General features: G+C 43.1%; 1 protein-coding gene across 1 annotated transcript in view; it reads left to right on the top strand.

Annotated features, from left to right (window-relative positions):
• LAMC1 (laminin subunit gamma 1) overlaps positions 1–3105 on the top strand; it is a 116701-nt gene extending 113596 nt beyond the window's left edge. Inside the window, exon 28 of the mRNA XM_020898457.2 lies at positions 75–3105. Coding sequence (XP_020754116.2) covers positions 75–331 — 257 coding nt within the window. The 3' untranslated portion in view covers positions 332–3105. The remainder of the gene's footprint in view (positions 1–74) is intronic.
• The last annotated feature ends 20340 nt before the right edge of the window (positions 3106–23445 follow it).

Here is a 23445-nt window from a genome sequence, read left to right as displayed (position 1 = left end):
TTTGGGCGGGGGGGGCAGTACTTGTGGAGTGATGTCATAATTGTACTAAATGCGTCTCTCTTCTGACTCTGTAGGGCAGCTGGACACAGTGGACCTGAACAAGTTAAACGAGATTGAAGGCACCCTGAACAAAGCCAAAGAGGAAATGAAAGTCAGTGATCTCGACAGGAAGGTGTCCAACCTGGAGAACGAAGCCAGGAAGCAGGAGGCTGCCATCCTGGACTATAACCGAGACATCGAGGACATCCTGAAGGACATCCGAAACCTGGAGGACATCAGGAAGACCTTACCCTCCGGCTGCTTCAACACCCCGTCCATTGAGAAGCCCTAGCATCTCCCCGTAGGGAGCCACTGTGAGGCCACAGAGTGCCTTCACACGACGATTGCATTTTTCAGACCCCTGCCCCCCACTCTCTGCTGCTCTCCACCACTGTCCTATTGAACCAGGAAAAGTCACAAAGTTTTAAAGAGAAGCAAATTAAACATCGTGAATCAGGAACAAAGGGTTCTATCTAGTAAAGTCTCTCTTCCACTTAACGGCACTCCCTCAGACCCACCTGTCCCTTCCGAGTCGCATAAGGACGTGGCATCCTGCATTGCTGTACAGTGGCTTAAACACTTCGTGGGAACCATTGTATGCCAGGGCTGAGCAAGTAGCCCTCCCTTTCTCACTGATGCCAGCAGAACCTCCTCAGTCTCAGTACTCTTGTTTTTATGAAGGAAAAGTTTGGCTACTAACAGTAGCATTGTGATGGCCAGTATATCCAGTCTGTAGGCAAAGAAAATGCATCTACATCTCCCGCCCCTCCTCCTTTAAGCAAAAAGGAGATACACCTCCTGTGCCAAAGGTATTGGTCATTCAGAATGTCGAGAGCCATCATCAGTTGTTTTAGCTATTTGAGTTTAGGACACTGAGCCATCCACGGGTAAGGATGCAATGATTTATGACAGTCTCCAGGAGAATATGAGACTGCAGAAGTAGGCCGAACATTTTCTCAGATGTTAATAATTGACTAGGAAGATAAACTTTTTTCAGATCTTTGGGCAGCTGATACTTTAAATCTGCAACGGGCAGCTTGCACTCACCAACAGACGCCTTCTATTCCTATAAGTGGAATTTATACAGAAGAAATAGGGATATGATAACCACTAAAGTTTTTTTTTTTTTTTTTTTCAAAATCAAACTAATTCTTAGAGCTTTTTTTTTTAGTATATTAGTTTTGGAACTAGTGTTGTTACCTGGCAGAGGATGGTGGTTGGTCCTTAAGATCTTGACAAACAAAGCAAAAGCCTCCTTGTCCTAGTCTTTTCTAGCAAAGGGATAGAACTTAGATGTGACTTGCATTGTCAGGATCCCACGTGTCCATTTTTCTTCCATTGGGGAGAGATGAAATATTAGACCCTTTTTTTCAGTTTCAGTTTTCTTCTGATGTTCCCATCACATAGAATCCCTCAAAACACATTGTTTGCCAAATCCTGGTGGCAGATACTTGCACTCAGTACTTCATGCAGCTGCCAACACCATCTAGTTCCTGCACTTTGTGATCTACACCACCTCTAGACCTTCCCTCCAAGTGTAGACGGAAGGCCCTTACGTGGAGTTTCCTAATGGGCTTCTCAACTTCTGATCCTCAGCTCTGTGATTTTCTTCCAAGATCACAGCGTGACGATTCTCTGCCACAAACCCCTTCCTCCTCCTGCCAGCCCGCCTTCAAGATTCATATATAGCCTTTAACACTATGCAACTTTGTACTTTGCGTAGCGGGGGAAAGAAACTATTATCTGACACACTGGTGCTATTAATTATTTCAAATTTATATTTTTGTGTGAATGTTTTTTTTTGTTTGTTTATCATGATTTTAGAGTAAGAAGTTTATGTAAATACCCTTGTCCTGTTTCTGGAATGACACTGTCCGTTCACTTCTTCACTTCATTTTTCCTCTTCACCGGCACAGTGCGTCCGTATACCTCCTCCTCTTCCATCTGCCGTTCTTTGGATTGGATTTGCTCCCCATTGGTCTGCTTTTGCCTTGTGTTTGCAGCGTGTCTGTTCTCTGACATTCACATCCACCTGCTTTCCTCCACACACAGCCACGAGAAAGAGGTACCTGGAACCCTCTTCCACTGCGGTCCTGGTGGTCCTCAACCACAGCATAGTGTTCTTAACGCCTGCCCCAGAGCAGGAACACCAGGTTGACAGGGGATGCTGAAATTGGGAAAACGTGCTGAAGGCCATCTTCACCCTCAGTGTGAGCCTAGGCAGGAATGAGCTGGAAATATCCTTTCTGGCAGTTGTTTTTGGACTGGATGGATTATTTTGATAGAGAGGTGCATAATTACTGAGCACTTGTAAGGCATCAGGGATCATGCTATGGATAGGTAGAGTGGGAGAGGTGGTCTGTCCTCATTCTTCTCCTTTCCGTCTTCTCCTTGCATCCCAGAGTTGCCTTAGCAGTGTCTTGACCTGGCATCACTCTCTTCCTCCTCTCGGGCCTCTTCTCCCATCACAGAAGGCATGACTCTTTCTTGCCAAGTGTTCACATCAGTGTTTCCTAGCTAGTTCCTCTTGTTATGTGGTCACATCCCAGTTTTGGTCAAGGTTGCAGGAAAAGGACTGAAGATAGACTACGAAGGTGGTTCTCCCACCTATCCTGTGGGTCAGATTCATTACAGTAAGTCTTAGGCCACAGTGAAACTGGGGAGATTGGTTGGTTCTTTTCTCCTTTTCCATCTATGTGGTATATTTTTAAACAGAATTTTATTTTTTAAATAAAAGTTCTTTATAAAAGGATACCTTCATTACACTCCTGCAATATAGCCATTATTGTATAGTTCCAGTTATCTGTATTATATGTAATGAAACTGACAGGGTGGCTGCTGCAGAATGCGGGGTGTCGCAGGGAACATACACAGCTGTTCCCTGGAAGTTTCCCTTTAAATTCCAACTGTGGCCCTTTTTCATGTGCCTTCACTTGAGCTGTTTGCCTTAACCTCTACGGTCTTGCTCTCCAGGGTGGTAAAAAAAAAATGCAACACTTGGCATTTTTTATGTTAAAAAGAACAGTATTTTATTTATAATAAAATCTGAATATTTGTAACCCTTTATACTTGGTGTGGCTTGAGTGTGGTACTGGGGATGTAAGATGTTTTAAAAGGGATGACAAAGGGGAAGCTTCTCATAACATTTTTTGGATGATTTTCCTGAGAACAATCCAGTGTGGGTGAATATATCACCTGCCAGTGCAGGAGATGCAAGAGATACGAGTTCGATCCCTGGGTTGGAAAGATCCCCTGGAGGAGGAAATGGCAACCTGCTCCAGAATTCTTCCCTGGAAAATTCCATGGACAAGAAGAGCCTGTCGGGCTACCGTCTATGGAGCCTCAAAAGAGTCGGACATGACTGAACATACACACACACACACCCAGTAGTGTAATATACATATATACTTTCTCAGATTGGGAAACTCTGGTGTGGTACAGAGGCTGGCAGACTTTTTCGGGAAAGCTCCAAATGGTGAATGTTTCACGCTTTGCAGACCTCATGGTGTCCGTTACAGCTGCTCTGCTGTTGCACCTGGAAGGCAGCCGGGGACGGTCTGTAAACAAGCGCATGGAGCCGGGGTCCCGGATAACTGTTTACAGAAACAGGCCCGGGCCTGCGGGCTGGAACTTACCCGACCCCTTGGTGTCGTCTCAGTACTTGATTAAGTACTTGATTGATGACTGTCGAGGACTATTTTCAAATTATTTGGGCTTCCTGAATTAGATGTATGTAAAGAGTTGTCTTTCCACCTTTCAAATACGCACATCTTCAGCTAAAGGTACACTCTTCAGACGATGAGAAACGCTGTCAAACATAAGGGAAGAAAGAGTGAGTGAGGTGCTGGACCAGCGGGCCATCACGAGGGTTGATGCAGCTGGAGTAACTAAAGACCACGTGAAGAAGCGTGGAGCCACAGAGACAGTGGGAAGCTTTGCTGTGCTCTTCGGCTCTTATGACCCTGAGGCCCTGTGGATGGTATGCCACCTTCCCAGTCATCTGTTGCTGTTTAGTCACTTAAGTTGTGTCTGACTCTTTGAGACCCATGAACTGTAGCCCGTCAGGCTCCTCTGTCCATGGGGTTCTCCAGACAAGAATGCTGAAGTGGGTCACTATGCCCTCCAGGAGATCTTCCTGACCCCGGGATCGAACCTGAGTCTCCTGCGGCTCCTGCATTGCAGGCGGATTTCCCAGTCATATGGATCGTTATAACTGATAACCTGTGAAGGAGAACCTGCACTCTTCTCTTTAGACTTCTTCAGAGAGAGCTTTAGAGGGCACTAGTTACTAGCTTTCTTACATACCCTGTTCTTAGCCCTTTTGTATAGATATGATTAAGACGCAGACAGATTTCCGTAGTTGTTAGGTCAGAGTGATGAGAGGGATTTTTTTTCGGCTGTGCTGGGTCTTCACTGCCGCATGGGCTTTGGTCTGTACAGTGCCCGGGGATGACTGTCGCTGCAGTGTGTGGGCAGGCTGCTCCTCTCGGTGGCTTGTTGCAGGGCTTGGGCTCTGTGGCGCGCAGGCCTCAGTTGCAGCACGTGCGCTCCGCAGTCTCCGTTCCCACGCTCTAGGGCACAGGTTCCGTAGTTGGAGCACACGCTTCCCGGACCAGGGGTCCAACCTGTGCCTCCTGCGTGGGCAGGTGGCTTCTTCACCTCTGAGCCACCAGGGAAGCCTTGAGTGGGATTTTTAAAATGTGTTCTTACTCGTTTTGTTATTTCAGAGTCAGCAGTTTCTCCAAAGTTGGTATCAGCATAATCTGATTCATTGAAAGTGAAAGTCGCTCAGTCATGTCTGACTCTGCGACCCCATGGACTGTGCAGTCCATGGCATTCTCCAGGCCAGAATATTGGAGTGGGTAGCTGTTCCCTTCTCCAGGAGATTTTCCCAACCCAGGGATTGAACCCAGGTCTCCCGCATTGCAGGAGGATTCTTTACCAGCTGAACTATCGGGGAAGCCAATCTGATTCAAAATATCCCAAAAGCTTTATGTCTTCAATAAGCATTCTAGCCCCTTAATAAATCTGAACTCACCAGCTCTACTTCCATTAAGCTCAAAATAGAGTGAATGTCCAGAGAAGACAGGACTCCAGGTGTCTGGGAGAGTCATGAAGTACAGTAGTAAGTCAGGTGGTCCCTTCCACCTAAGGCGAGCAAGTTTCCAGCCAAGGAAAGATCAAATCTCTTGAGGTCAATCGTTTATGGGAACAGAAATGAGACAGCTGTAAATGGCAGGTATTTTGCCTGTTAACACTAAGGAGTTTTAGCTGAAAGTGTTGATAGTTGGAGTGAAAAGTAAGTATTTTCCATAAGGAAACTCTCAAGAGTCTCCAGTTGGTCAGGAGTCAACAACCAGAGTGTCTTCTGTTTGTATGGTGTCTCCTAGAATAAATGTAACGGCTCTATGTAGATAAATGAAATTCGAAATAAAAACCATACATTTAAGAAGGGGAAATACTTATCCAAAGACCAAAGAAAAGCTGAAAGAAAAGTAACCTCAACATTTCAAGTCTTGTTGTAAGACCTCCATGTCTTTGTTTTAACTCTTCTCTGCCCAGAATGTTCTTTCTTTCCCCTCCCCAGTACAGGAAAGTCTAAGGTCAAGGTGTTACCCCATCTGTTGAAACAGGCCAGGCTTCCCTTGTGTCCACCACCCCCCTTGACCTAGTACTGGCTCCTGGTATGGCCCTCAGGCGTGTGTTTATTAGTCAGGGGTGTCTCACCCACCTTCCCCTCCCCGCTCTCTCCTAAGAGGGTCTTGGTTATTCACCTTCACATCCTCAGAGGTAGGAGGTGGACAATAGTCACTCGTGTTGTTGGACAGGTGCGATCAAATCAACCTTTCTCATCCTGCTCTCCCACTGGTCACTTTTTCCCTCCCGCGAGCAGAGAGGGAGATTTATGGATACTCTCTTTCTTTCTCTTTCCATCATCTCTCTGCCCCCTTCTCCATCCAGTAGCCTCCTATTCCCTCAACACCCCTACCTAAGGGTGGATTTGCAGAAAAATAGCAGAAACCACTGTCTTTCACCAGATGGCACAGCACAGGCCACTCTGGGCTAGACAGTCTGCAAGCAGCTGGTGTGATCTGGTCCACAAGGCCTGGGCCTCTGCGCTCCCAGCCTCACGCTGGTCATTCCCAAATGCCATGGATGTGTGTCTTTGAGTTTACCCACAGGCCCTTCTGTAGATATCTCTAGTCCTGGCCCAAGTTACAATGTTGATTTTTTTCTTTTTCTGTAACTCCTGGGGATGGTCCCAGTAAATTTCGACTGACTGGTTGGTGTTTTATTGTTTTGTAATATAGGCCACAGAGGGACTGCTTATGATGAGTTCAGTATAGTTTGTATTTATTTCTATAAAAAGTTGAGCTTCAGGCCCTTGATCAAATCAGAATGTAACCCTCTATTACAGCACTGTTCTGTGAATTTGGCCACGTCAGTGGAAGTGGTTCTCTGTGAAAGGCCCCTGGTCATACCTTTGAGGGCCCCCCTTCCATACACCTATGATCCTTTCCCGCCATGACTAGTAACAGAAGGAGAAGAGAGAGTCAGAGGATAAATGGCTGGATGGCATCACCGATGCAATGGATGTGAACTTGGGCAAACTCTGGGGGATGGTGAGAGATAGGGAGGCCTGGCCTGCTGCAGTCCATGGGATCGCAAAGAATTGGATATGACTGGGTGGCTGAACAGCAACAAATAACAGAAAAGTCTACTTGAGCCTCAGACTGAGACTTTTGGGGCCCATGAACATGGTGTCTGCTCTAACACCAAGATCATCTGTCATCTTGGTAACTAAAGGCAAGCATCATCAAATCTTGTGCCATCGCAACTCGTGTTCACAATTTCTAGTGTGATTTCATGCTCAATATTCAGTCCCTGGTTTCCAGGATGTGAATGAGCCTGATTTTCTGAATTTCTGTTCACTGATCCCACTTGCTTCTCATGAGCATGGTTTCCAAGCTGAGATTAGTGCAGAGTAAGCACAAGTCCAGCCGGGAGCAGAAATGTCTGGAGAAGGTGTGCCGTCCTGATGTGGATTACACGTTCTTGGGCTGCTGAGCCAGCGTCCAAGATAAAGTCTCGGGAGAAACAGCTGTGATTTGGGTGATTACATGTTTAGCGTGGTCAGAGAAGTTTGTGTTACAACTTGCTGATCCTTCTTGGCCCAGACAGTCTGTTCTCTGTGATGTCTCGGTTGGGCTGATACAGAGGCACAGACCTGGCCAGAGAGATGAGTTTTTGCTATGAAGATTTCAGACAGGCTGTCTGCCCTCTTTAGGTGTCTGAGGGCTCAGGCAAGACTAGTTCTATCAAACTAACTCATATTGCATACCATGTTTTAAAGGGCACTTTCATAATTGATTTCTTTCGTTTGCCCCTCATGTGATGAGGGTCTCCATTTGACCATTGAAAAAATCCATGGTTTGCTGCCCCATCACCCTAGCCACTGTGTTAGCTGTTGCCTCATTTTCTCTCATAATTTTGATCCATTTTCCTTTTAAGAACCTCTATTACATACAGGCATTTTATTAAAAGCTTCCTTAGATCCCTTTTTTTGAGCAATCAAGGCAGGATTTAAATAAATATGTGAGTTGCACAATATTAAGGAACCAGTCAGTAGCAGAATTAATACTTGGAACTTGATTGTCCTCAAGCAACCTGGGCCTTACTCACTTTGCAGCTCCGCTTCTCTTTGGCTTTTCCCTCCCTTTCTTTCCCCCACAGAGGCTCAGGGATATATATGTATGCACCATGAGTCACCTAACTTTACCCTCCCTACCTTCCTCATGTTATTAATAACATCTGATATAACCACGCTACACTTATCAAAGCTAAGAAATTAATATTGGACGAATACTATAAATAGAACAGTCTTTTGCCTACTTTTAAATACCTTTTCAAGACTCCATTTTTAAAGTAATGCTGAATTTTAAGGCAGAGAATGAAAATACTCAGCAATGATATCCAGGCTCTAGGGCAACAGGAGTATAAGTTCGAAACAATGGATTTTACCTTGATATACTCAAGACTGCCCAATACATAGTCTATTCATAGTTAATGGTAAATAAGTCATTAAGCAACTTGCTAAAATGACCCTAATGTTTCAAAAGAGATTTTTAAAATATGCATCAGAATGAAAATATTCATAATATGACACGAATATAAGTATTAATTAAAATAGGGAAATTTACTTATAAAGACTACACTAAAAATTTTTGCCCTTATTACAGACTTTCAGACTTAGAGAAAAATTCTCAAATGCTCTTTATTCAGATTCCACCAATGTTAATTTATTACATTTGCTTTTTCACTGCTCTCACTCTTGCTCTCTGTGGAAAGAGAGGGAGAAAAAGAGAAAGAACTCTTTCAAGTTGCAGACATGATATCCCTTTACCCATAAATACTTCAGTGTGTATTTCCTAAAGACAGGAAACTTTCTTACATGATGACAGTACAATTGTCCAAATCAGGAAATTCCCACTGATACGATGCTGTTAGCTAATCTACAGCCCCTATACAGATTGCTCCATTGTGGTAGGCAGAATAACGGCTGCCCTAAAGATGTCCAGGTCCTAATCCCCAGACCCTAGGACTGTGTACAGTTACACAAGCAAAGTGGAATTAAGGTTTCTCATGTAATTAGGTTGTGAATCAGCTGATTGTGAAATTGAGAGATATTCCTGGATTATCTGGTTGGGCCAATGTGATCATAAGGATTCTTATAATTGAAAGAGGGAAGGCAGGAAGGGGGGTCAGAGTGATGCAATGTGATAAGGCCATCACTGCCAGCTTGAAGATAGAGGAGGTAACAGGAGTCAGGGTAGGTGGGTGGCCTCTAGAAACTCAGAAAGTCAAGGGACTATTTCTCCCTAAAGAATCTGCCTGCCAAAGCAGGAGACACAGGAGATGTGGGTTCGATCCCTGGGTTGGGATGATCCCCTGGAGAAGGAGACGGCAACCCACTGCAGTATGCTTGCCTGGAATATTTCACGAACAGAGGAGTCTGGTGAGCCATGACGTTGCAAAGAGTCAGACACAACTCAGCGTGTGAGTGTATATGCACACACACACACACACATTTCTCCCCTACAGCCTCCAGAAGGGGAGAAAGCCCAGCTGATACCTTGATTTTAGCCCAGGGAGACCCCCACCAGACTTCTACAGAACTATAAAATAAGAAATTTGTGTTGCTTTAAGTTACGAAGTTTGGAGTAACTAATTACAGAGTCATAGAAAACGAATACACTATTTGTCTCAATAACGTCCTTTATAGCAAAAGAAAATCTAAAATCATGTGTTCAGTCATCACATCTCTTGCATATTCTTTAATCTGGAGCAAATCTGAGTCTTTTTTTATATTTTGTGACCTTGATACATTTTGTAGAATGTTCCTCAGTTTGGTCTGTCTGATGTTTTTTTTTGATTGGATTCAGGTTGTGCACCTCTGGCAAGGAGATCATAGAAGTAATGCTGATTTTTTTTTTTTTTAGGAGGGACCTAAGTAATTACTGGGCTTCCCTGGTGGCTTAGAGGTTAAAGTGTCTGCCTGCAATGTGGGAGATCTGGGTTCGATCCCTGGGTTGGGAAGATCCCCTGGAGAAGGAAATGGCAACCCTGGCAATGTTAACTTTGATGTTTTTATTTATTTATCTATTATTTTTAAATCAGAGGATGATTGCTTTACAATATTGTATTGGCTTCTGCTGTATATCAAAACAAATCAGCCATAGGTATAAATTTTGATGTTTGATTGGGCTAGTACCCTCTAGGTCTCTGCACTATAAAGCTGCGCTGTTAATCTTGTATTGATAATTACCAAGTATCTCACAAGGAGACACTTTGAGACTATGTAAATATTCTGTTACTTCTTATACATTGACCCAGTGATGTTGGCTGCCAAATGGAGATTTTCTCATTCCATTATTCTTTCTATATTTATTAGTTGGCATTAATATTGTGAGGTAGAGCTTGTCCATCTCTTCCATTTGTCTAATACTGTATCTATTCGTTGTTCTTTAGTCATGCTCAGTCGTCTCCAACTCTTTTGCAACACCCTGGACTGTAACCTACCAGGCTCATCTGTCCATGGGATTTCCCAGGCAAGCATACTGGAATGGGTAGTAATCATTTCCTCCTCCAAGGTGTCTTCCTGACCCAGGAATCAAACCTACTTCTGCGTTCCAGGCAGATTCTTTACTGCTGAGCCACCAGGGAACCCCATCTGTATCTATATTCATATATATTTCTATTACTTTATTTTTTTGGTCACATGATACTGCTTGCAGAATCTTAGTTTCCCAACCAGGGATTGAATTTAGGCCATGGCAGTGAAAGCACTGTGTCCTAACCACTGTACCACTAGGGAATTTCTGATTTCTATTACTTTAGATTTATGGATTCCTATTTTATTTAATATTTTGTTCTTGATATTTATTTTGATCTTAAATGTCCCTTACTTAGCCAATGGGGGTACTTGAAAGCTGGCCTCTTACTTTCTGACGCATCCTCGTCATTCTTTGAGCATTGCCTTACTTTTGGCACATCAAGACATTACAGGCTCACCTGTACTTCCCCTGTCCTGATCCTAAACCAGCCACTTCTCCAAGGAGCAAAATGAGGTTTTTGTTAATTCTCAAAATGCCAATAGCCAACAATGATAACAAAAAGAGGTTGCTCAAATGAATGCAAAAACACTTGAAAATGGTGCTGAATTTTAAGCAAATTGTTCATGAGGCTACTTGGCTTTAGGATACATGGTCTGTTCTCTCTCTGTAGGTGATTGCCTATTTTATGCACTATCGAAAAGTATTTTTGGAATACTCATTGCTCACATAGCCTACCTAGTACTGGTATTCATGGGTTTTATCATGTGACAAAAGCAATTATTGCTACTTTGGGAAATTTATTTAAGTCAAGGATGCAGCAAAAAGCAAAGCATAAATAATATAAGCAAAAATAGAGGAAGATCTATTTCTATAAAGTAGGAATATGTGAGGAATGTGGGTCAATGCTTAGGAACATTATATATGTGTGTCTGTGTGTCTGTGTGTGATCAATGAATGCTCAGGACCATTATGGGAAGTCTTTGAAGGACAAATACTATTTATATGAAAAGGTGTGTATTTTTTAGCTGTGTTGGAGTGAATACAATCTGGAAAATGAGCTTGGGAACACTGACTCAAATATGAAAATGCAGGGACAGCAAAGTCCATGATGTGCAGCTGCATGGTTGAGTTTTCTGCCCATCCATTCCTCTCTGTGTCTTGGAGATGTTTGGGAACCCCACTGTGATCTCTAATTCCAAGGAAAGCTCATACTATGTGCCCATTTTCCATGTTCCAGTTTTTAATCAATTATTGTTGGCTACTCCCATGTGTGATGCTATCATTTCATAAGACCAACAACAACATGGCAAACTATGGTTATTTCAAACTCTCACCTATTATTGGAGGCTCTAAAGAAGTGCCTAGGAACTTCCCAGTGGTCCAGTGGTTAAGAATCCACCTTGCAATGTAGGAGACTCAAGTTTGATCCCTGGTCTGGGAACTAAGATCCCACATGCTGTGGAGCGACTAAGCCCCCAGCCACAACTAGAGAACCTGTGCGCCACAACAAAGGATCCCGCATGATACAGCAAAGATCCCACATGCTGCAACTAGGTCCCAACACAGCCAGATAATTTTTTTTCTAGAGTGCCTAGTCATTCATCAGGGCCCCAACTAGAAAGACTTTGCCATGTTGAGATCAAAAAGGGTAGATATCAAACTGTTGGTAGTCTATTGGTGTCTTATTAGATTCTAAGAAAAGGCCGGCAAAAACTGCTATGGGCTTAATCATGCTTTTCTCTTGAGTGTAACGAGGGTTAAAGAAGTAATATGATGAAGTCTGTACTCACGTAGAATTGTGGACTACGAATGTCTCCTAGAGCAATGGTTCTCACAGTGAGGCCCTGGGACCAACAATATCTACTTTGCCTGGTAGCTTCTTAGGAAAGCACATCCTCAGACTCTACCCCAGACCTACTGAATCAGAAACCCAGGGGTCGAGGGGTGGGGGATAGTCTGTGTTTTAAGCCCCTTCTAGGGGATTCTGGTGCTGTCTAGAGCATCAGAGAGTGCTATGCACTGTTCTCACAGTTTTCCCCCTTGTGTTAACCCTTGTTCCTGGTATATCCTGAGTGTCTGTCTGCATGTTGGAGCCAAGCAAGCATCACCTTGACTTTCAGCTCCCCTTGCTAGAAAAAAGGCTGTAACTGGGGAGGGAGATGTTCAGAATAAGTCTCTGCTAATTACAATGTTAGAGACAATGTTAGCTCTTTTCTGTGCTTCTTAAAACTACTGAGAAACTCTAAGTTCTTTATAGTAATGCTGAACTGGTTGATTAATCAAGATTTTTCTCCCACAGAGTAGAAAGGCCTTCTTAAAAAGTAGGCAGAGACTGATGTATCTATTTTTAAAATCCTTTAATATAAGAATTAATCTCACAATTGATTCTCCACTTTTCGTAAGATCTTCTAGTCATTTCCATCCACTAGGTGTGAATAGGCCAAAAGATTACAGACTAGACTTTTTATGATTCATCATTACCATCAAATACCGTGAATGTGGTGAGCTTGTTCTGAATGAGTCTGCAAGTTATAAAACAAACAGAGCCAAGTCATTTAGCATGAGTGATGCATTTGAAATTTGATAACCATAAATACATGTAAAGGCATCAAAAGAAGCTCAATGTAAACCTCAGGCCCTACTGAGTGGCCACAGTTCATGGACTGTTTAGCTGTGTACTCTTGCTAAGCCTCTCACCCTGCCAGTGTTTACTATAAATGAAGGCAACACAACCTTACAGAGTCATTCACATAGTGGGTAAGTATATGACACTATACAAATTTAGGATAATCAGGTAGGCTACATTTTTGTGGGATCTGAAATGTGTGCAATTGGGGACCTTTTTGTATCTATTAATATATACATTTATATATTTACATATTATATACATATGTGTGTGTGTGTGTTAGTCATTAACTTGTGTCTAACTCTTTACAACCCCATTGTAGCCCACCAGGCTCCTCTGTCCATGGAATTCTCCAGGCAAAAATACTGAAGTGGGTTGCCATTTCCTTCTCCAGGGAATCTTCCTGACCCAGGGATTGAACCCACATCTCCCGCATTGCAGGCAGATTCTCTACCATCCGAGCCACAAGGGAAGCCCATATATATATATACGTACACACACACACACACACATATATATATGTATATATGTGATCACAAATGCAAAAGTAAGTATAGAGCTGCTCAGAAGAGGCCTGTGAGCTCCATTACCTCCCGGGGAAAGCCACTCTGTGTGGTTACTGTATTTATTTCAAGCCAGGGGAAGGCAGCAGTTGCTTCCTCTCTGTCACTGTGTCATGGGGCGTGTGCATGACTGTACTTCCCTTCCACTGCAGACACCTCAACGACCGTCTGGCCAGGAGAACCTGTTTGGTGTGCTCACTGCATGACGGCAGTGGGTGCGGCTGGGAGGGGAGTGCCAGCCTGCACAATGTGCCCCGCGGCTGCAGAATCAGACTTTTGCCAAAGAAAGAAAGAGCACCCTGAGGCAGGTATTCGCTGAGGCCAGGGTGGACGGCTTGACGGGGCAGAGCCCACACTATCTTCAGTAAACCTTTTAATCTCAGAGGTGGATAAGGCTGAACTCAGTTCTTAAAGATCACTTCTTAAAATAGAATTATGTCCACTTCCATCCTCAGGGAATTATATACCAGAGAGAGTCCAATACTGGAGTCAGGCCCAAGCCTGCTCTAAGCATTCACCATACAGAACAGAACATGAACTATGGACAACAAGGACTCAGACCTTGACGTTTCAACCAGGACTCGGTGCTAGGTTATTTTTATTAAAGCAAAATAAAATTGCACAACAAAACCAATGCTATTTTAATGAACTGAAAGATCTGAACTCCTAAGTTCACCCTTCTGAGCCTTTCTGGAGCCTGTGAGATGGTAAAGGATAATAATAGTGTCCTTCAAATTATTTAGGGAGCCCATTTCACTGGGGACCCCAGAGTATCCTGTGGATATCTGCTCACTTATGTGGCATTGTGAAGAATACTCTGATCAGAAAACATTGAGCAGAGCTTCACTGTAGGGCTTGGACACCTCAGTTAGTGCCCTTTTATCAAAGGAAAATGATTTTTGATGGTTATTGATCTAGTACTAAAATAGAACCATCACACACCCACCTAGAACCCTGAAAGTCTATTTAGTAACTTTCTAAAATAATCTAGGAGAAAGGCTTGTCACCCGTGAGTGATGAACACAAATGTATCTAGGCCTAGATCAGCATCTGCAATCAGGAACTCTAGCTTTTGTTCATATGACATCATTAGGTTGGTGGTTTAGTCGTTAAGTCACGTCAGACTCTTGCGACCCCAAGCACTGTAGCCTGCTCGGTTCCTCTGTCCATGGGATTCTCCAGGCAAGAATACTGGAGTGGGTAGCCGTTCCCTTCTCCAGGGGATCTTCCCAACCCAGGGATAGAACCCAGGTTTCCCACATTGCAGACAGATTCTTTACCAGCTGAGCCACCAGGGAAGCCCTAACATCATTACATTAAGGACATTTTTAGCAAGTTTTCCTCTGACTCTTGAGTATCTCAGGAACTCATTGCACAGCTAGACAATGAGACCCAACTCTGGATGAGACCCTGGACTGGGTGGTGGGGATGGAGCCGTGTAGAAAACAGACAAATGCCACCCTTAAAGAACTCACCTTCTAGTGGGGGAGGAGGCGTAATAAAGAAAAGATGGATTAAATATGTGTTAGTCAACCACGGAACATTTCCTATGGTCCAGTACCATTCTAAGAACAGTACAAATAGGAAGCCTATGACCTGATAAGGTGTGTACTATTAATATTCCCATTTTATAAATGAGAAAAATGGACAACAGCGAGATTTCATCTTGACTACCTGGTAAGTAACACAGCCTGGCCTTGAACTCAGGCACACGGACCCCAAGGACATACCTGCATCTCAACCACCACATTATCCTGCCTCTAGGTGACACAGTGATGTCTAGTAGGGTGGAAGGGAAATGATTCTCTATGGAGAAAAAGAAAACTGGGAAGAGGGGAAAGAAAACATTTAGGAGATAGGGTGGAGTTTGTGGTTTTAGGCAAGCTGGTCCAGAAAGCCTGACTAAGATGCCATTGGAGTAAAGACCTGGATTGCATGGCTTTCTGGAGAAAGCACTTTCCAGGTAGAGGCATGGGGGGTGGGGTGGGGGGCGTGCAGAAGTCCCAAAGAGGAAGCAACTATGTGACTGCGGGTGAGTACGGAGGGGGTCAGGGAGGGAAAGGGGATTGAAAGGTGGCCAGGATGCACTGTGTAGCATCTTGAAAACATTACAAGGACTTTGGCTTTCAGAGTGAGATGGAATGCCACTAGAAGCTTCTGTAACAGGGAGCAACGTGGTCTGAGTTATGCTGTAATAGGAGAAGGCTGGCAGTGGTGTTAAGATAGAAGAGGGCAAAGGCAAAAGGAGGGAGGCGAGATGGAAGGGGATCACAATCATCTGTGCAAAAGATAAGGTGGCCCAGGACCACCCCTGGTGGTCCAGGGGTGAAGAATCTGCCTGCCAACACAGAAAGATCCCATATCCCATGGAGCAACTAAGCTCATGTGCCACAACTACTGAGTCCGCACACCCTAGAGGCCATGACCTGCAACAAAGAGAAACCACCGCAATGAGAAGCCTGTGCACCGCAACTAAAGAGTAGCCCCCGCTTGCTGCAACTAGAGAAAGACTTTGTGCAGCACCGAAGACCTAGCACAACCAAAAATAAATAAATAAAAATTTTTAAAAAGATACGGTGGCCTGGATTAAGGAAACTGCAGTGGGAGTGATAAGAAGTGATCCAATGCTGGTTATGCTCTGAAGGCAGACCAGAGCATCAAGATCTACTGTGAGAGGAAGGGAAGAGTCAAGAATGAATTTAGGGTGCTTGGTGTGTGTGTGTGGCAAGAATACTAGAGTGGGTTACCATGCCCTCTTCCAGGGGATCATCTCAACCCGGGGATTCAACCCAGGTCTCCAGCATTGCAGGTGGATTCTTCACCATCTGAGTCACCAGAGAATCCCTAAGGTGCTTGAACTGAAGGCCAAAAGGATGGGAAGACTGAGGCAGAAGGGGAAAAGGAGGCAGAATAACAGAAGCTCAGCTTTCTATTATGCCAGGGATTTTGCTATCTATCCCAAATGGTGATTTCAGTTAGGAAGTTGAAAGTGATCTTAAAAGTTCATGGGGGGCTGTTCAAGATGGCTAAAGATGTAAACGTGAATGTCGTCAGCTTAGGGCTGAGACTAGCTGAGAAAACCAAGGGAGTGAGTACAGACAGACGCGAGATGGGGAGCAAGACCTGAGCCTTGGATGGTTTCTGCTCCACTAGCAGAGAACTTTCGTATTAAGAGGTCAGAGAGATGAGGAGCAATCAGCAAAGGAGACCAAGAAGGGGTGATCTGTGAGGCAGGAGAAAAGCCACAAAAGCACACAATGTCCTAAAAAGCCAAGAAAAACGTTTTAAGGAGAAAGAAAGGAATGGTCAGTTAAAGGAAGCTGAAAGACACAAGAAACGAGGGCTGAGAACTGGCCACTGAGTTTTATACTGTGGACATCCTGGCCTAATCGCAGTGGTTAGAGAGGTTTCTTGAAATCTGTTTCAAACGAGACTGGGAAGAAAAACCAGGGAAGGCACTGATGGACACCTCTTCTGTTGTCCACACGGGAGACAACTGTAAAAGGTAGCAGAAGACAAGGGCAGAAGCTGAATGTAACCTGGCTTCCAGGGACCTGTTCTCAATATGGGAAAAATTCAGAAGAGAAAGGAAAACCAATGACACAGGAGAGAGGATGAAGGATCTTGCTTCCGGGGGTGGATGCGGTCCTTGATGAAGGAAGGGAGGAGCCCTGCTGCTGGCCTGAGATGGGGACCGTGACAGCGGGGCGGGGGAGGGAGGGCAGGTTGGATGCAGCAGGACAGGCGGTGGTACAGGCTCTCTTCCAAGGGCTCTCTTTGCTCCCTGTCCTAGGAAATAGGTCATTAGCAGACAGTGGCATGGGGAGGAGGTGTGAGAGGTTTGGAGAAGGAGAGAGAGGCAAATGGACTTTGAGGAGAATGGAAAAACCAGCAGCCTAGGGAAATGGAACCTGATTGCTCACAATCCCTTGAGGTTAATGGGCATGAATTCAAAATGTGACTGTAAAGTGTGCATGGAATTCTAGTGGGACTCTAGGGGAGGGATACTAATGACTGATCATGGCATTTTACATGGGTGAAGGGGACTGTGATGGCAAGAGGGTGGGGGGTGGGGAAGTATAAATGTGGTGGGTTCAGCGGATTACAGGTTCTAATGGGGTTGGGGTATTATTAGAGTCTGGCCACTGGAGAGTCTGACCTCCCAAAATCAGAGGCAATGATAAGAGACTGGTGCTTGCAACTGAGGCTCTGGAAGAGGTACAGTGACTTGGAACGGCAAGGTCTAGATGTGATTGCCGGAGAGGGTAGCTGAGTGAGCATGTTTTACTAGAGAGTTTACTTGGTTAAGCTTCACAATTCTCTTTCAATCCTGTCCCAGTGGAAGGCACCTCACTGCATTGTGCAGAAGTTTACTTTTCAAGTGAAGCCGAATGAAATCTTCATTTACTGGCAGTTCCTAAGCCGTGAGTGAAAAATCACAATTCATAGATACCCTGACTGTCTGAATCCTGAGCTTGGACACGTGACTGGGACATTTGGTAGAAATGGAGGGGTTTGAATCTCAAATGAATATTAACGCACATACCTGGGGTTGATGAGGTATACTTGAGTCATTTCTGTGAAGCCCATGGTTTAAGTAGGGGTATTGGATTTGCTCTAACCAAATATCAGATTACTGTATTTCCTTTTGTGGTTGCCATGTACATTCTGCAAACTTGCCTTCTTTGAAGTGTTCCCCTCTAGGCAAAGAATTTGAAAACCATTTACCCAGAAATCCTTAATCAGAACCCTTAATTGGACTGAATTTGTTTCAGCAATTGAGTTAACTGAAAAGAAAAATATCTCAAGAATAGAAGCTCATATCAATCATCTCATGAAAAAAAAAGACAGAACTATGAAAAATTTCCAAGTGAATTCAAAGGAAGAGAAAAAAAATCGGGGTTTCACTGTTTATATTACCTGTAGTGCTGAACAGTAAAAAATAAGGATTAAGGATGAACAAGATCCATACTGTGTGCCTGCAAGACGAAGAGTATAGAATGTCTTGTCCTAATAAGTCATGATTTGTCCTAATAAGTCATGATTATTCCTGTTGGTTATTCAAACTGGGGGTAATGTTGGTGGTTAACCATATGTCCCTCCAGAGGAGGCTGCTGGGGTGGGGTTGTCTATCAAAGACCATCAGGATGTGGCCTGCAAACCCTTGGGAGCTGATAATCTCCTGCTTGCTTTCAAGAGTGTGTAGCCATTTTTCAATTTTGTATGGATTTTTTTAAAATAAAAAAATGTTATTGAAATATATAAAAAAAGAATGAATAAGATCCAAAATCTTCCAGGAAGATTATAATAATTATGCTTTAGGCAATGTGAGTGACAGAGAGAGGGCACCTAAGTGTTTTAATGAAGCCATGAATGCCTTAGTCTATAAAGTCAAAGTACCAAACTTCAGAAAAAACTGTTAGCAGGGACTTAGTGAGCAATAAACCATATTCAACCCCACCATCTCCTTTCCTGAGCTTTCTATTTGATCAAGGATTCTCCATTTGCTGTGTATAGAAAGTAGAAAATTGAGAAGCCTCTGAACTGACCAGGGTAATTCTCTTAAAAAATCTTCACCATGATTACAGTAAAACGGTTCAAGGGCTTTTCCCCTTCTGCTCGTCTGAATGGCCTGAGATACTAGATCAAAATGACGGCCTGTTTTCTGGAGTTTGTGAAAGCACATCAGAACAGGATAAGACAGGAACCCAGGCCTCTACCACTGGGCAACAGATGCTTCTATATACCATGCAATGGGTGGGTTTCCAAAGAAATGTGTCAGAGCCCTGGAATGCTGTGAGTAGGGCTGTGCCTGACCTGAGCATGTTAGAGGTCTCTCTGTCTTGGGGCTCTGAGTAATGAAAACACTCACCTATTTCTGTCACAAGCTGGAAACAAGATTGCCTGCTGGGGAAATATCAACAACCTCAGATATGCAGATGATACCACGCTAATCAGTTCAGTTCAGTCACTCAGTGGTGTCCGACTCTGTTACTCCATGGACTGAAGCATACGAGGCTTCCCTGTCCTTCACTCTCTCTCAGAGCTTACTCAAACTCATGTCTATCGAGTCTGTGATGCCATCCAACCATCTCATCCTCTGTTGTCCCCTTCTCCTCCTGCCTTCAATTTGTCCCACTCTAATGGAAGAAAGCAAAGAGGAACTAAAGAGCCTCCTGATACGGGCGAAAGAAGAGAGTGAAAAAACTAGCTTAAAATTCAACATTCAAAAAACTAAGAATGCTGAGTCCCATCACTTCATCCAGTCCCAACCAGGATCTTGTCAGCCCAGGGATTAAACCCATGTCTCCCGCATTGCAGGCGGATGTTTTACCAGCTGAGCAACCAGGGAAGCCTCTCTAGTCCTATCACTTCATGGCAAATAGATGGGGAAAATGTGGAAACCTTATAAACTGGTCCAACAATTATCTTTCCCCATTTTCTTTCAGATTAACCCCAAACACATACTTTTCAGTTTTATTAGAAGTCTTTCCAGGTGGGAGGGAGGTTCAAAAGGGAGGGGACATGTGTATATTATACCAATGGCTGATTCACACTGATGTATGGTAGAAAGCAACGCAACACTGTAAAGCGTATCCTCCAATTAAAAATAAGTAAATTTTAAAAATATCAAAACTATGATTCTATCATATAATAGCATTCTGGAAATGACAAAAATACAGAAATGAGAGGGGGCATAAATTAGGAGTTTTGGATTAAAATATACTACTACTGTATATGAAATAGACAACCAACAAAAACCTATTGTATAGCACAAGAAACTATACTCTGTGCCTTGTAATAACCTGTAATGAAAGAGAATGTAAGAAAAGAACATATATGTGTTTGTTTATGTATCTATGTATGGTTGAATCACTTTGAAACTAACACAGCATTGTAAATCAACTATACTTTAATAAATATTTTTTTAATTTAAAAAAAGAAAACTCTTTCCAGGGAGAAATTCAAGTGGATTTTTAGCTACTCAGCCAATTATTCTAATTCTAAGACATGGAATTATTTTCTTTCTTTTTTTTTTTTAGAATTATTTTCAAGTTGTTTGGTGGTGTGTGGTATGTGGTGAGGGGCGTGTGTGTGTGTGTGTGTGTGTGTGTGTGTATGATTTTTAAGAGCATGTTAATACTAGATCAATCTAAAGAGAGAAGAAGCTTCCTTCTGGGGGAGGGACAGGATTCATGCCCACAAAGGGAGCCTAATGGGGTGGAACACTGAGAGCATATTTTCAGGACATGCTGAGGTAACCAGTTTAAACTTGCCAAAGGATGCTTTTCCACTTGGCTCACAGCTCTTCATTCATATTGGCTCTGGCCATCCCACTCATTTTATTTTTAATTCCTTATTCATTTTCAGATCTTTCCATATAGGGTTACTGAGGAATTGCTCATTCCAGACCTGCCCTTGGTGACACTCAACTAGAAGATTGTCAGCTTTTAGAAATCTTGTTTTTGTCACATTTCCCCCATGCCCAGTGTAAGAACACTCCAAATATTAATACTTAAATACAGAAAATGGTGAGTTTTGAGAATATCAATTTGAAGGAAGTTGACTTTAGACTATTTTCAGTGGCATTTGGTAAAAATAATTCATTCAAATGAAGTCTAGACTGGAAAAATTAGTTGAGGAGGAAAAAATAAATCCCCACACAGAAGAATTCCAGATACCTCAAGGAGGTGGAGGGTAGCTCCCCACCCTTTATGTGTGGGCAGCCTGTTGTGACTTCCTTCCAAAGAGAATGGTATGGAAAAGGGGGGAAATAATAACTTTACAGTGAAGAAACCTGGCAAATACTACCTCAGCCAGGTCATCAAGGTCAACATCAACAGTGATAAGTCATGTTGGCAACGTGTATCCTTGATACAATTAAATGGCACTGACCCTTGTTGTCGCTCCCCCTAAAAACACACAAGCGTAATTTAATGATGAGAAAAACAGACAAATCCTAATGGAGAGACAACTACAAAACAGGTAGTCAATACTCCTCAAAACCATCAAGGTCATCGAAAATACAGATAGTCTGAGAAACTGTCACAGCCAAGAAGAGCTAAAAACTAAATGCAGCGTGGTGTCCCGGATGCACTCCTGGGACAGAAAAAGGACATTAGGTAAAAACTTGGGAAATCTGAATAAAATATGGATGCTAGTTGAAAATAATGTATCAGTATTGGCTGGTTAATTGTAATAACATAACCCTTCTAATGTAAGATTTAATAGGAGAAACTGGATATACGGTTTATGGGAATTACCTAAAATATATACTAAATTTTTCTATATCTATAACTTTTATAAAAAAATAAAATCTATTTTATTTTGACACCAAAAGGAATGAAATAATGCCATTTGCAGCAACATGGAAGGACCTACAGATCATCATACTAAGTGAAGTGAACCAGACAAAGACAAATATCATATGATAATGCTTATATGTAGAATCTTAAAAAAAATAATATAAATGAACTTAACAGAAACAGACTCGAAGACTTAGAAAACATACTTTATTTTGTTACCAGAGGGGAAAGGTAGGAGGGGCATAAATTAGGAGGTTTGGGATTAACATATGCATACTACTATAAATATAAACACAATAACCAACAGGACCTACTATATATAGCACAGGGAACTGTACTCAATATCTTGTAATAAGCTATAATGGAAGAAATTATAAAAAAGAATATATGCATTTGTACATATATATGAATAACTGAATAGCTTTCTTGTACAACTGGAACTAACATGACATTGTAAATAACTGTATTGCAATAAAGATATTTTTGGCTGAAAGATAAAACTCACTTCTCTCATAGAGTCAGTCTGGTGCAGAATGTCTAACTGTGAATTGGGCGTTTCTGGGCAGTGGGAACCCTGTGAATCTGGTCTACAAAGGCCAGCAGTGCTGTGACGAGAAGTATATTCCGAGGCTCCCAACTTCCCCATTCTGCACTGTTCCCCTCATAGAGATGACAGCTGATACTTATTCTATCTACTCATTGCTTTCCACCTGCACAGTGGCCAACATTATGAAGTAGGTGAGTGCTACTATAATCATTGTTTTATCCAGGAAGAAAATGAAACCTAACAAGTTTAAGGACCCAAGATCACCTTGCCTGTAAGGGTGAAGCTGGAGATGGATAAAAATCCAGGCAGTTGGGGCCCCTGAGCCAGAGTTCTTTTTTTAATTGAAATATAGTTAACTTATAATATTGTGTTAATTTCAGGAATACAGCATCAATCATACACATATGTTTTTTCATATTACTTTCCATTGTATTAAGAGGTTTAGTTTTGAGCTATATAGTAGATCCCTGTTGCTTATCTATTTTATGTGTAGTAGTTTGTGTCTTAATCTCATACTCATTTATCTCTGCCCCCTCCCTTCCCCTTTGATAACCATAAGTTTGTCTTCTATGCTTGTGAGTCTGTTTCTGTTTTGTATATAGATGCATTTGTGTTATTTTTCAGATTTCACGTATAAGTGATATCATTTATTATTTGTCTTTGTCTGACTTACTAAGTATAATATTCTCTAGGTCCATCCACGTTGCTGCTGCTGCTGCTAAAGTCACTCCAGGCATGTCCGACTCTGTGCGACCCCATAGACGGCAGCCCACCAGGCTCCCCCGTCCCTGGGATTCTCCAGGCAAGAACACTGGAGTGGGTTGCCATTTCCTTCTCCAGTGCATGAAAGTGAAAAGTGAAAGTGAAGTCGCTCAGTCGTGTCCGACTCTTAGAGACCCCGTGGACTGCAGCCCACCAGACTTCTCCATCCATGGGATTTTCCAGGTGAGAGCACTGCAGTGGGGTGCCATTGCCTTCTCCGCATGTTGCTGCAAATGGCAATGTTTCATCTTTTTAATGTAGAGCCAGTGTTCTTTTAACATCTATTTGTGGACTTCCCTCCCCCATTCATCCCTTCTCTCCCAGGGACCCGGGGGCTTATACAGTCTTCAACAAGAATTATCCATACGAATGGCCGAATTTGTTATGACCCAAGGTGTCGGCAATACTGTGGACTCGACAGAGGAATAATGGGGGAGGGGCAGGTGCTGGGAGCAGGGTGGAAAGCATTGCTCTCTGAAGTTATGCC

Source organism: Odocoileus virginianus, chromosome 11, assembly GCF_023699985.2.
Source record: "Odocoileus virginianus isolate 20LAN1187 ecotype Illinois chromosome 11, Ovbor_1.2, whole genome shotgun sequence".
In the NCBI taxonomy this organism is placed as follows: Eukaryota; Metazoa; Chordata; class Mammalia; order Artiodactyla; family Cervidae; genus Odocoileus; species Odocoileus virginianus.
The sequence above is the reverse complement of the archived record's forward strand: the minus strand, read 5'-3'. Positions and strand labels throughout refer to the sequence as shown.